The sequence below is a fragment of the Mustela putorius genome, unplaced genomic scaffold (assembly GCF_011764305.1).
Source record: "Mustela putorius furo isolate JIRA1106 unplaced genomic scaffold, ASM1176430v1.1 tig00000242_pilon_pilon_pilon, whole genome shotgun sequence".
Taxonomy (NCBI): Eukaryota; Metazoa; Chordata; class Mammalia; order Carnivora; family Mustelidae; genus Mustela; species Mustela putorius.
In genome coordinates, this window is record NW_025421325.1 from 14,528,731 (window position 1) to 14,543,254 (window position 14,524).

At 43.1% G+C, this 14,524-nt stretch overlaps 1 protein-coding gene and 1 pseudogene across 3 annotated transcripts in view; one reads left to right on the forward strand and one right to left on the reverse strand.

The window, feature by feature from the left end:
- GAB1 (GRB2 associated binding protein 1) overlaps window positions 1-8,995 on the reverse strand; it is a 126,001-nt gene extending 117,006 nt beyond the window's left edge. For 2 of the 3 annotated variants that reach the window (XM_045078358.1, XM_045078357.1), the window contains exon 1: window positions 8,871-8,995. In XM_045078358.1, the coding sequence (XP_044934293.1) occupies window positions 8,871-8,942 (72 nt within the window). In that variant the 5' untranslated portion in view covers window positions 8,943-8,995. Of the gene's footprint in view, window positions 1-1,827; window positions 4,141-8,870 lie in introns of those variants that run through there. The other variant, XM_013047149.2, reaches the window with a different exon arrangement.
- Window positions 8,941-14,007, forward strand: LOC123391559 (annotated as a pseudogene).
- The last annotated feature ends 517 nt before the right edge of the window (window positions 14,008-14,524 follow it).

Consider the following 14,524-nt stretch of genomic DNA (forward strand, 5'->3'; position numbering starts at 1 on the left):
TTTTGCACCCTGTTCTTCGGAGATAAATGACCTATATACCCAGTGAAGATTACTCAGAAGGCTTTTGGTTTTATGTAACAGCATCACTAGGATCAAATTACCTCCCCAAATACTTTGCATTCTTGTTCAGTATTTCCTTCTACCTTTTCTCAACACTTTAAACATTCAAATCTGAAACTGTCAAGGAGAACTTGTAAAATTTAATACTCCTACACAACTTTGGGGTCAATTATAACGTTGCCGGAGGGAAGGGGGTTCAAATAATACCTCCTTAACTGAATGAGGTGATCATTCCTCTTCAAGATCTACCTAACGCCATTGGAATTCAAAACACTGGAGGGAGCATTTTACCAAGTGTTTCTCTTTCAAGAGTGGAAGATTAAAAGTTCTCTCGCACTAATCAACTGGTCATCCCTCCAACTAGAAGCACTTTCATCTTGGCTGCTGTGACTCTGTCCAAGGCATTAATGGGAATATGTGATGGATCTGAATTGAGAAAGCACACCAGGTACTTAATTCTTTAATCAGGTAGTCATCTGGGGAGGAGTTCTGCTACTCGGAAAGTGGCCTGACCACATTTCCCAATACAGTAGTAACTTAAAACTGCATTTCAGGAGAAGAAAACAATCTACATGGTGGAACATTATTACTCCTAGTCTTGATTACCACATTACAGGGTCAGAAATAACTCCCCCCTTTTAGAGAAAAGATGAAAGAATGTGTGTGTAAAGATTCTAACACAAATACTCTGTGATACTGGTGGCCAGGCTTACATTACAGAGAGAGAAATGAAAACAAAGAGAAAAGAGCAAGAGGGTAGATAGAGATCCACGGGACAAAGAGTGCTTTTACCTTTCTCCCACTTAAAAAAAGTTAGCAAATAAAATGTTATAGCAACTAGGTAACTGATGTACTAAAAACAAAAAATAAAGGGGCCCCTGGCTGGTTCAGTCAGTAGAGCATGGGACTCTTGATCTCAGGGTTATGAGTTCGAGCCTCACACTGGGTTTGGAGATTACTAAAAAAAAAAAAGTAAGTAAACTAAAAACAAAACGAAAATAAAAACAAGAACAAGAACAACAGATTGAGTCCCCAACCTTCTCCTCAGAGCTAATGTCCTATGTCCTCATTTCACAAAAGCAAACCTTGACTAAAATTATATTTACCTGCTTCCATCATGTATACTAACTAAATATCTATAGGCAAATGACAAATATTCGACTCAACCAAGCAACAGGAAAGTAATGTACAAAGCCACGGTGTCAACTGACATTTTCCCCCTTCTTCAGACTATGGCTGCCCTCCCCTCACTTTTCTCTTGAAATGTAAAATGGAATGTTGATGTTTTCTTTTTTCATGTGTGGCGTTCCTAAAGAACGCATAAAACTGTTTCCAAAAAAAATTTAAACCACACAAGTCAAAGAAAAATAAAAAAAGGAAAAGAAAAACAATGAACAGGATAGTTAAAGCAAAGTTTAATATTTTTCTTCCTTTAAAAAAAAATGACCTAAGATTTTTACATTGAAAAGAAATATTTGGACTCTCCGTATATTGTTTTTAATTCATGGAACAATGTAGCTATTTGTTTTTTTCCCTTTAGGACTTTTTTTTTCTTTTTGAACACAGGGAATTATTTAGGCCAAGTATGAATTCAAAGTAAAAAGTTGAGAGAAAAAAGAAATACCACCATAAGAAAAACTCATGGTGAATTTGGCATTCTTTCCAGTATATAAAAATAAAACTCAGTTTAGAAGTATGATAAAAATTTCTGAAATACACATAGAGATGAGAACAGTTAAATGGTAGAAAAAATTTAAGATAACTCACATTTCCCCTTCTAGAAGCTCTATTTCGTGCAACTTACATCTTCATGTGCAGTTTGCATAGAGCAGCTCTGCTAAAAACAACCACATGGAAAATTTTTGTTCCAGATAATACTGCAGGACAGGGCTTGGCAGCTACAAGTTGTAATCAGAACGTTTCAAGAGCTAATGTAACAGAGATAACAACCAAACATGCGTTCGGTGCTCAGCGGTAACTACTTTTCACAAAGCAGGCTGCAAGAGGGTCAAAAGCTGTTTGGTTCTACTTCATGTGCCTTCAGCAATGAGAATTATTCTCTTCAGTTAGAGAGTTTTGCGCCTATTAATAAAAGAACTGCTGAAAATATAAAAGATTCCCTTTTCCAGTTCAGGCATTCTTATATTATTTAAGGGGCTTACACATATAAGCTTGGAATGGTCAAAGTGACTAAAGTGACTTTTCCCAGTACTTCCACAGGCCTGAACTGCCACCTCCTATTCTGTAAGACTCCCTGCCATATACTTGGCAACTGAAGAGGCTACTTATTTAATGGATGTGGAAATCCACTGTACAAAGAACCACTTTTCCCCAGGAGTAATCTGAAGAAGAAAAGAATGCTAATTTTATTTGTGCTTGTAGCCAAAGAGGAGAGAATAAAGAAACCTGTGACTTGATAAGTTTCCTGTACTCAAATCCCTAGACTGAGATAAAAGGACTCACAGAAATGTTGTGACTTCAAGCCAAAGTTCAAATGGCAAACTCAGATGAAGCTCTAACTTCGTGGAAATTAGCCACCATGTTAATTTGAGGAATGTGAAATGAGAGAAACCCCTCCATCAACAGTCAGAGGGGGTTTAATGAGACCCAATGGTGTTATTCTCTTTCCTCCAACACTAGCTGGCACTCACACAGCTGGGCTAAGATGGCTTCCAAAGTCCAAAATAAGACACTAGCCCAAGGGAGTGCTGGCCCTCCTGCTGGAACTCAGGAGCAAATGAATCAAAGGCTCTTTTATTCTCCCTCCCACCAGAACATGCTCCCTCTCTGTTGTAAACTAAATGCTTGCCAGAATGAATTATTTAGCTCAAAACAGACATAAAGAAATTCTTAAATAACACATGTCCCTTGGAATTTTAATAAGTTCAGGTGACCAAACAAGTTGTTTTGTTTGCTTGTTTCTTGTCTGACACATAATATTCACTTGTGGTCAGGATCCCATCAGGAGCATTAGGTCATGGCAGAAACAGAAACTTCTCAAACCACACTTTACAGCTGACATCCAAACTCCATGCTTGAAACTTAGGTGTTCTGAAGCTGTTCTCTTCCCTAGGATGTCTAAACTCAACACAAAGTCTTTGTTCTGCCTTTAAAACCAGGCTTCCCTTGGGATTTACTATTTCTGCCAGCAGGACCTCAGTTCTTCCAAGAACAGAGCCTGAAAAGTCGTTTGTGGATCCTCCCCTGGGAGCCCCCTCCCATTCGCCTCCCAGTTTGAACTCTTAAGCAATTATAGACTGAATCATTCACCTGGCAAGTAATCATATATGGTCTTATAACATATGTCTTGTAAAACGATTTAAATGTAGGTGCATTTACAGCTTGTCTTCACAGATAGATTAGAAACTCCTTGAGGGCAGGGAGCAGGCCTTTCCCTCCACTGTATTCCACACATGACACATTACAAAAGCTCCAGAAATACTAGTTGATTTATTCAGTCAACAGATACTGGCACTTCTATTCTGAGCCAGGCACAGCGCTGGGTACTGGAGACACGAAGACACTGTGACACTCAGGGCAGCAACTTCACAGCCTTGTACGCAGTGAGCCTGTGTTCTATTAAGGCAAATGCTAGAGAGTCCCCAAACTGCTTAAGCAGTTCCTCATACATTCACTAAACTATTTAAAATGAGCAAGAAATTAAAATTTATTTCCCAAAAAGGAGGCTTCTAATAAGAAGCTCCTCCCCTTTGCCTCTCACTTCCAAAGAAATGTCTATGGAAGGTTAAGCCACAAGAGAATTTAGAATCTAGATCTGCATGCCCCTTCCCCATTTTACAGATGAGGAAACTGAGGGTCAGAATGGTCAAAGAATCACCTAGATAACGCAAAATCAATCTAATCCTGCATCCTGACACTCAGTCCAGGATTCCTTTCACAGTAGCTCAATTTACTTCAAATCCTTCACAAATAAAGTAGTAGTCTACCTGCTGTGATGTGCCTTCCCCTATGTTAGTTTCTGTAAGAAAATTAGGAGTTATAGCACTCAATGTTTTGAATCTATCATTCTTAAACTTCCTCGATCTGCAAATTATCAAGGCCTTATCTATATATTTTTATGTTAACTACAAAATATGGAATTCTACTGGGGCACCTGGCTGGCTCAGTTGGAAGAGCATATGACTCCTGATCTCAGGATCATGAGCTAGAGCCCCATGTTGGGTACAGAGATTACTGAAAATAAACTTTAAATAGATACATACATATGGAATTTAGTCATAAAAAAGCTTCGATGCTTTATTTTTAAAGCAGGCTTAATAACTACACAACACACTGAGATAACCAATTCAGCTGTCAACAAGATTATCCAAGTATAACTCTTATCATATTATTGTATTTTGATCAAAGATGATCTTTTTAAAAAACTTAAAATCAAATTTTCAAAACAGCAGAATTCTAAAACTACTCTCCAAACTGATACAACTTTCTAATGATAATTTTAAATCCCAAAGAAAACAATCAGATTTAGGAATTCAGCAAGTTTTACATGGAGAGTTTTATACTCATCATTAAGTCCAGGCATAATGAAACAATAAACAATCAACTATCAACCACCTATCATGAAGGCTTAATGTAATTAGTAGTTGATGATCTTTGTTAACAGAAACAGTGTTCCTGCCACAGGAGAAAAGGTAAAAAGAAAACATTAGGAATCTGAATGGACATTTACTATCCTGAGGTTTTCAAGAAAAAAATTACTTCAACAGAATAATTATGGTCCTTCAATCACTCAGTAAAAGCTTCAGAGAGTCCCTTTACTGCTACGAGTAATTAAAAAAAAAAAAAAAGTACAGAAGAGTTTACAGACCATATCACAATCCCATTTGCTGTAGTGGCACTACTGAGCAGTGACCTAATGCTTAGCACAGATCCTGGGCAGTCCCTGAACAAGGAGATGCTAACTCTGCCTGCTTGTGCTCCTGTCCTCCATGTAAGATGTGAGGTGCCCACCCAGAGAAAGAAGCTATTTCTGTTTCTAGGCCCATTTCCAAAACCAGGGGCATGTTCTGGAAGTCCAGACAAGAACCATCCTATAAACTGACAGCTGAAGAGTGGAGCCCAAGCTGGGTGCAGATTCCAAACCAGAGAACTGGCCGAGGTCTTGCTCCCAGACTGGTCTGGCAGCTCACAGGCCACCTTGGTCTGGCCTCAGAAGCAGGTTCTCCTGCTGAGATTACACACCTGCCCAATGCTGACAGCTGGGCCATGGAGGAGCCCGAACCTGGTGTCCAGACTTGAGGCAGGCCACAGGGAAGCTCCTCCTGCAGAGATATGGTGATAGCCAGCTGGCTTGAATCAATCCTTTGTTTTCAGACTTAAATTTCATCTTGGCTGAAATTTCAAGTAGTGATGAAAATCCTACCATTATTTCAAATAGCTGATTTGTCTTTAAATAACTTCTTAAAAATCTGAGCACCACTGTTGAGTGCATACTACCAAGAGTTTACTTGTTTTCTGCAACCCTAGTGATGGTGATCTGTATATGTTTCCACTGAGGTCCTTAAAGTGAAAAAGCAGCTGTTTAATATACAACATGGAAAAAAAACAAAACATAGTGGTAGCAAAATTGAAAGAAAGCATGAACATTTTCACCTCCACTTTAAGTAGACTTCAAAAAATTCAGAGGATGAAATACATAGAAGAGGTTCTTACCCTTCTGCAAATAGATAGAGAAAAAAGTAAAAAGAGATGAAAAGGCTAGAAAATATACACACTATTCCAGACTTTCTCTTTTCATGTCCCTTTCACTCTTTCTAGGAAACTTAAGAAAAGCTTTCATACCAGAGGAACACACTAGTGTGCAAAGAAAATGCTGTGTGAGTTGACTATGAAATAGTGAACATAAAAAGGAGTTGTAAATGGAATGCACTGAAGCCATAACGTGAGATGACTTTAAAGATAAAAACTAAAACAATTTCTTGTCATGTAAAAGCCCTTAAGTACCATCTTAATCGTTTGGACTACCCTATAAATACTGTAAACAGTGAGACAACTGTTGAAATCCCATGGGCCAAATGCTCCCCAAAAGAATCAATGTCCAAACTCCCTAACATCTCATTAACAATCTCAATACCATTCATCCAAGATATCTTTTCACAGCAAATCCATTCATTAAAAACCATTATCAAGCAACATTTTGTCTGCTGGATGGCCAAAAATGTTTCCTTTTACCCTTTATTTTCATAAAGATTTTACATGAAAAGAAAACAAGAATCGGAAATGGATGAATATATGCATGCCTTTGAGGGTCAAAGCTGCTTTAGCAAAAACAATCTGAATTGGACATCAAAGCCTAAAGATCGATATCTGGAAATGTCAAAAAACTTCTGGGCAACCAACTTGACAGCTAAACTATAAGATAGTCCTCATTCTAACTTACAATACTCTAGTCATCCTCTGGGACCCCTTAAATTCTGGTAGCCACCCTGCACACTGTTTTCCTGGGCCATATCCATGTATAAAGAAAACACTAGTACTCAGCCAGGCAAGAAAAACACCACCTCCTCCAAGCTGTTGGGCATATTCTTCCCCCTGCTGAAAACAGTTTAGGGAGCCCGCTATCTCTCAAAAGTATCCCTATGGTTTCAGACTACAATGAGCTTATTCCTCAAAACATCTATTTAAAAAATAAATAAATAAATAACAGTCAGCTTTGGCAAAAGATCTGAAACCACTTTATGCTGTTGGCTCATTTCACATATTGTCTCATTTCTCTGAAAACTCAGAAAGCCACTTGGAGGGCTTATGTTTCTTTAGCCTACGCATCTTATCCCCCAACTTGCTTCTTCCTTGCATTCTCAACTAATATTCACAGACTCCTAGAACGTTATAAACTGAAAGGAGCTTTAAAGATGACTTAGTCTGAGCTCCACTTGAACTAGATGAGTCATTAACCTTTTATAGCAGTTAGGCAGATCTGGGTTCAAATCCTATGGCACATTCTGGTTACTGAAACTGTTTTCTCATTTGTAAAACAGAGATAATACCTACCTCATAAAATTGTTGTAATGAGCAAATGAAATAGTACATATTTGGGGGTGCACTTTCCATTTTATTCATCCTTGCTAAGACAATCTTTTCGGCCAATTTTCTTCTTAAATTATATAACATTAAATTGCAAACCCACTAGGCAGGGCTTCTTTCCCGCTATATTTTCTAATCTTATGATGCCTTGTCCAGGGACAGGCATCTTTTGAGAGAGCCATAAACCAACCATGTGAAAGAATGTGTTACGCCTCTAAAATCACTACTTATTTAAGCAACTCTACTGTCTTTTAGTTTCCTCCTAGAACTTCGTTAGGTCCACGTGTTTTCTAAACTGTGCCTCTCAAAACAAATTCACCTATCTCTCTACTCCCTATTCTCACACACGTACAACCTTTTTTTTTTTTTGGAACTAAAGAACTCAGTAAACCACGGCCCCCCACAAATGTTGGAAGAAAGTTGCATCTCTATCAGAACATTCAGGAAACTCTGATAAGTAAAGAGACGGGATCTGGAAGGGTTCAAGTTTCTTAGGATGTGTGGCATCAAATTCTTAAATAAGAATTACTTGTCTATAACAAATGCCGGCAGAAAGTGAACCAGAAACTCTCTGGTGAGTCGGTGCAGTTAAACACTGCACTTCATTCACTCCACTATCCAAGCAGTGACTAGTAAGATTAATTTGGGTCCTAAAACTGGGTGTAGATATTGTTCAACAAGAAGTAAGTTCCATTGGAAGTGCCGGCTCCTGACAATAGATTTGTATTTAAGGAGGCACATATTTGGTTTTGAAAACACATTTTACTAGAAAAATATTGGTTCCATACGCCGGGACAAACGTCATTTCTTTCCTTTGCAGAGGGAAGCGACGAAAGAACCAACGGGCGAGAAGGGGTAAGAATCTAGACCCCTGAAGAAGGCATAGATTTCCACCAAAGTGAGGTTGGTTCTTTCAAGGAATATTTTTCCTAACAGCTAAAAATGGTTTAACACATAATCAGCATCTTGTATCAATTACACCAATGCCATTTAAGGAACCCTGGTGGCCTGGGAAAGGACCGCAACACACAGAAATCCTACGGGCCTCAGCTGTCCCCCCTCCTGCGAGGCTTGACAGCGCGTCCAAGGCGCCCAAATACCAGCCGCCAGGCTCCCCCCAGCGCCCTCCTCTCGCAGCAAACTGCCAAGGCGCTCGGGCCAAACCCCGCCGTCCCTCGATTCAAAACCGCGAAAATGCGAACCCTGCTAGGCAAACGGCAGGGCGCGTAGTTAACTTTTCTTTCCCTTTTGCACGGATATGAGATGCTGGTTTCTAATACCAACTTCTCAGGTCCACAGTCCACTGTGGCCCGCACCTCGGCGGGGGAAGACGAGATGAAAGCGCCGACCGAAGAGAGAGCCGCTGAGTTCTAAAACCTCACTGGTTTCTCGGTTGCGGGAAATTCAGTGTTCAGCAGCCCCATGATGATCAAACGCAGACATAAAGAAAGAAGAATGCTCTTCCCTTCACCTCTGCTGCCAGGAGTAGTAAAAACATGCAGCAGGCATTAGGTGGAAATCCCGGGCCCTCCCACGGGCCGATGAGGCCCGCACGGCAGGCCGTCTGGAAGCTGGAGGAAGAAAGTTAGCCGGCCAAGTGGAGGGAGGCCGGGGCGTGAGCTCTACAGCCTCGGTGCCCGAGCCTGCCGGGGAAGGCGCCGAGGGGAAAGAGATGGGGGACTAAGTTGAAGAGCCCGCCCCGCGCGCGGCCGGGGCAGCGGTGCGGACGGGGAGGCCCAAGGAGAGGCGGCCGAAGCTCTACTTACATAACGCTTCAACTTCTTCTCCGGGGGGGACTTGCGGAGCCATCCGGAGCAGACCACTTCGCCGCCGCTCATGGTGCGCGCCTCTCCGGCTGCCGGCCGGGCAGCTGAGGGGCGGGCGGGCGCGCTCCCGACACAGCCGACGCCCGCCGGCAGCGCAGCGGCCAGAGCCTCGCTCCTTCGAGGCGCAGCCGGGGCCGGACGGGACGCGCGGGCTACGCGCCGCGCTGGCTGCGCGCGTCCGAGCGTCTCCCACGCGGGTCCGCGGACGGTGAGCAGAAGCTGGCAGCGTCTCCAAGGCCGACACCTCGGAGCCGGGGCAGCTGTCGGGCCGAGGGCGTCCGGGCCTCCCTTCAGTGCGCCAGCCTAGCCGCCAGGCGCGCCGTCTCGCCGGCCGCCTCAGCAGCGCTCCGGCACAGCGAGACTCTGCCCCAGCACGGAGCCGAGCCTCGGTCCCCTGCGCTCCGCCCCCTAAGAACAGGACCTCCCCGGGCGCTTTCCTAAAGACACTACGTTGCACGCGCGCGCACACACTCTCTCTCACACACACACACACTCACTCACTCACTCACACAATGCCCCCGTGCGGCGCCCACTCCGGATCGCCCCTTGGTTTCGGTGCGCCCGGCGCGATCCTCCCCTTCCTCCTCCTCGGGAGAGGGTGGGTCACTTCTCCGCGGCGCCCGGGAAAGAGCGGGGGACGGACAGAGGGAAAACGGAAATCGCGAGGGTCTCGTGCGGGCTCAGGGCAGGTCCTGGGCTACGCAGGGAGCCGCCGTGGTGGCAGCGAAACGCGGGGCGTCGCTGGGCGGCAGGAGCTGGGCAGGGCGCAAGTCCCGCGGGAGGGTGGGTCCGCTCTCGCCGCCGCCGGAGAGGGCGGGGAGCGGCGGAGGAACCAGGCACTCGGCGCTTGGCTTCGGAGAACGATCCCACTGTCCCGTCCCCTCCCGCTCTAGCGCCGCTTCCCCGGCCGCGGGGCGCGCGGTAGGCTCAGAGCGGCCGGGCCTCCCCGTTCCCTCTCCCTTTCCTCCTTCCCCTCCCCCGTGCGGGCCGGCTCCGGTTTCTGCCTAGACTTTCTCTGAAACTCCGGCGGAGCGCTTCCAGCCAAAACAACAAGGGCCGGGGGCGGAGGGAGCGGACGGAGGGAGGGAGCGGGAGTCCGAGAGGCACCCTGGGATCTGTAGTTCGGGAAGCTGGAACGGGGTCCTCGGCCGCCCTGCCGCGGCGGCGGCGGCGGCGGCGGGGCCGGAGCCCCCAGCCGGCACCTGGCGGGGGAAGGCGGACGAAGCCTTGGCGAGACCAGGGCCGCCGGGGCTCGGGCCCTGGGAAGACTGAGGAATGTTCGAGTATCAGTTTGTGGTTTGCCATGTATCAGTTCAGAGTTTGTAGTATACACAAGATCAGGGGTTAGGGGGGTGGGGGCTGGGGGGGTTCTCTACTTGACAGCCTGCAATCAAAACGGGAGGCCGCGACCCCGAGGATCCGGGCCAGGGAGACTTAAGGCCCGGGACCAGAGGAGAGAGGGTGAGGGGGCAGCGCGCGCCGGCGACTAGCCTGCTGGGGAGGTCGGGCCCGACCTACCCGGGCTGGCGTGGACGGGTCCCCGGAGCAGGCCTGCCAGGGCGGTAGGGGCGCTTAGTGGGGCCAAAGCATTTGACTGAGTCTTTGTGTGGGACATTTGGAAGTCTCACACTCCCGCCGTTTGTTGCCAGTTTCTTCCACTTGACGTTGTATTTGTTTAAAATCTACCCTTGGAATGTTGCTCTAGAACAGGGAGCATTACTGGATGTCCTACTTCTATTTGCCTACTTGTGTGTGTGTTACAATTATGACTCCGGGTCCTGAGCTTACCATTGTCCTATAATAGAAATATCTTTCCCAATTTACTTATGAAAAACAAAGCCCCAAAACAATCTTCAGAAGGTAATATAAAGAATCAGATGAAAGTGCTCAAAATATTAGGAGGTAAGTTAAGACGGGCATTTGCTTATTAACACGGCATTCATATTCAGGAGTTCCTCTGCAAGTGCGATTGCAGTTAGGTGCTGGGGTAGCGACAAAGATCCCTGCACTCAGGAGGTGACATTCCTGTTGTGGCATAGGATCTTAAAGAAAAGGTCAACAGAAGTACAGATTGTGATAACTGTTGTGCCCTGAGGCAAACAAATATAGTAAAGTGAAAAAATAACTGGGGTGGGCTCAGTCAGATGGGGTGAGAGGTGAGACTCCCTTGAAGAGATATTTAGATGGAGATTTGTAAGATATTGTGAAGAGAGACTCCCAAGACTTGTTTTATGAAAAGATAAAAGGGATAAGCTTGACCAGGGCAGAGGGAAAGAACTAGCAAGGGAACTTGTTGTTTTTCTTAAATTTTAAGGCTTTTTAGAATGCCAGTGATTGTCATTTTTACAGCAGCTAATAAACCAGAGCAATTCTTTTAAGTGTGTGAATGCAGATTTTGTCACAAGTCCAAAGGAAAATAAATCATTGAATTTGTTTTCCACTTCTCCCATAGGAAGTGTGTATGTACACTGAGTCAAAAGCATTTATAATTAACATTCATAACATTCAGATTAGTTCACTGTTGGCTTTAGAAAATTCATCACTGTCTCCACTCCTGTTATAAAGCCTTTCTAATGGAAAATTATAATATATCTTGTACTACTTAGCTTTTGGAAGTTCCAGTAATCTTTTTGTTATTTCAAATAAGAGATTCAGTTATCTCATTTCTATGAGATAGAATATTTGAAGAAATCTTTAAGTATTTTCCCTGTCTTCAACTGTGTTGTTTTAGATTTGTATTAGATTTGTTTTAGATTTGTATTAGATCAAATAAGGGTCAAAGAGAGGATGAAGAGAGATACATCTTTGTGTATGTATTTTAGAAAGGAAATGTGCATTATTTTAACATTACATGCCATTTTTAGATTATCTGTGCAATCACATTTTATATCTTTATACATTAAAATGTATGCCAGAAATAGCTATCACACATAAGAATCTTAACTTCCTTTCACACAACAAATATTTATGTGCAAGTCCCTGAGGACCTAAGATGTGATAAGGAGGGAAGCCAGACCTATTCTTCCATTCCTCTATCCTGGAGAAACACATTTTACAGATAATTAGCCCTGTAAATTCTACAGTACAGTCAAATGTGGCGTGAAATGGTGTGAAAGAAATATAGATAGTTTTATTTGGGCATATAACCGGAGGCTCTACCCCTGAGAGGAGAACGTATAGGTTGGGATACACTTCCCTGAGGAAAAGACTTTAAGTGGAGATCCTCAGGTTGAGTGGGGTTAGCCTGGTAAAGTAGCAGAGAGTATTCCAGAGAGAGGAACTACTAGGTATACAAGTCCTCAGTCTAGAAGGAGCTCTCAAGGACCTGGATGAAGGCAGTAGTGAGGCAAGTGAGAGGGACATTGGACTGGGTGAGGTTACAGGTAAGGGACAGGTTACACAGATGCTTGCAGATTAGAGTTGAGACTTTTTCTTAGAGCAAATGATCCTATCATTTCCTGTGGTTCAAATCACTTGGAACAATCACTACTATGGACTTTGTCATTCACCTCCAGCATCCTCCTTTAACCACATGTCCTCCAGCTTGATCTTTTAAGATTTTCTTGTGTAATCTTAACAGTTTTTCTAGCCTATTAACAATTTGCCTTCTCATGATCCAACAGAACTCTCCTTTCTCTGTTCCCCCTTGTCCAATTTAAATTCTGTTGTCCATATTTTTAATGACATGGTCCCAACTCATTAAACCCAATTCTGGATGAGCCCAACTCTACTTTCTTCTGCACCCAAGCAACCAAGTGTTTTTGGAGGGATTCACCCAACAGGATAAGTGGCATCGCCATAAATTAATGTTTAAAGCTTTCGAGTAGATCCTCATCTTTCTGCAGAGGACAGATCTTAGTTTTCTGGACCCTAAAGCTTATACAGTTTGGAAAGTACTTTTCAAAGAAAAGAATATACAATTACAAATATAAAATTAGGGTGAATATGTGTTTAGAATGAAGACATAAATGACAAACATATTTACTGGATCCATGGAGATATAGATGCCTTTCTTTTGTGATCTCGATGATGATTTATCAGAATCCTTACACAAATATGCTTCCTGAGTGCATCCTGGCTTCCCGTTCCAACTAGGACTCTCCAACTCTCCCAGCTGCTCCCTACCCTCCTGGGAGATCTGCGCTGAAGTTTCATTCACTTTATGGATGTCCCTGCTACCTGGCAGTCACACTTCCTTTATCTAGACAGTGCACTAGCCTACCCTCTGCAATAGTTTGTCTTTAAAAAAAAAAAAAAGCTTTATTGAGATATAATTCATGTGCTATAAAATTCACATTTTTAAAGTGTACAATTCAGTGCTTTTTAGTATACTTACAAAACTCTTCAACCTCACTACTATTTAATTTCAGAATAGTTCATTGACCCCAAAAGAAGCCCCATTAACAAATTCTCATTAACAGTCACTCCCCATCTCCCCCACCCCCTCTGCCTCTAAGGAACACTTAATCTTTCTATTTGCCTCTTTTGGATATTTATATAAATGGAATTATGCAATAAGTGGCCTTTTGTGACGCTTCTTTCAATTAACATATTGTTCTCAAGGTTTATCCATATTGTAGCATATATCAGTAATTCATTACTTTCTATAGTTAAATAATGTTCCACTGTATAGCTATGACACGTTTTGCTTCCCCATTTGTGATTGTTTCTACTCTTTAGCTATTTGAAATAATGCTTGCAATAATTCTTAAACATTCTCAGACTTCTCAAATTTCTGCCTCTCCCACCATCCCCATCAACTTCATGAAGATCTTTTTACGGCAACACCAGATTGCCAAAGTGCTCAGATGTAAACTCCTTAAACAGTAGCCATCAAATATGCAAACCTACATACTATCTGCATTCCTCCCACTCTTCCTTCTTCCTATGACAAATAGAAAACATTGCTTCCTTCCTATGAGAGGCCAATCCCTCCACTTATGCTTTGGATTTCATCCCGGTGCAGCCTATAAATGATCTCTTCTTTATCCAAATACTCTCAACGTAGTCCTTTCCGTTGCCATTTGTGTATGTATGTCTTCTTTTTTTTTTTTTTTAAGAATTTTTATTTATTTGACAGACAGAGATCACAAGCAAAGCAGGCAGAAAGGCAGGCAGAGAGAGGAAGGGAAGCAGGCTCCCCGCTGAGGAGAGAGCCCGACGTGGGGCTCGATCCCAGGACCCCGAGATCATGACCTGAGCTGAAGGCAGCGGCTTAACCCACTGAGCCACCCAGGTGCCCCTGTGTATGTATGTATTCTAATAAAATTTTATTTACAAAAGCAAATGGTGAGTCAGATTTGGCAAAAGGGCAATAGTTTGCCAACTTTTACTTTATGCCATCATAATCTGAATGGGTTCACTTTAACACACACATAAACACACACACACACACACTATACTTTTTAAATATGGAAGTGAACCATTACATAATACCTTTTAAAATAGCATTGTGAGGGGAATCTTATATGAAATTGCTGGTAACATGCAATTATAGATTATTCAATTTTCCCTAATGCTAACACTATTCTTCTGAATAAACTACCATATAATTAAAATGAAAATTGGCTACATTGTAGTTGACAAAAGGGTTA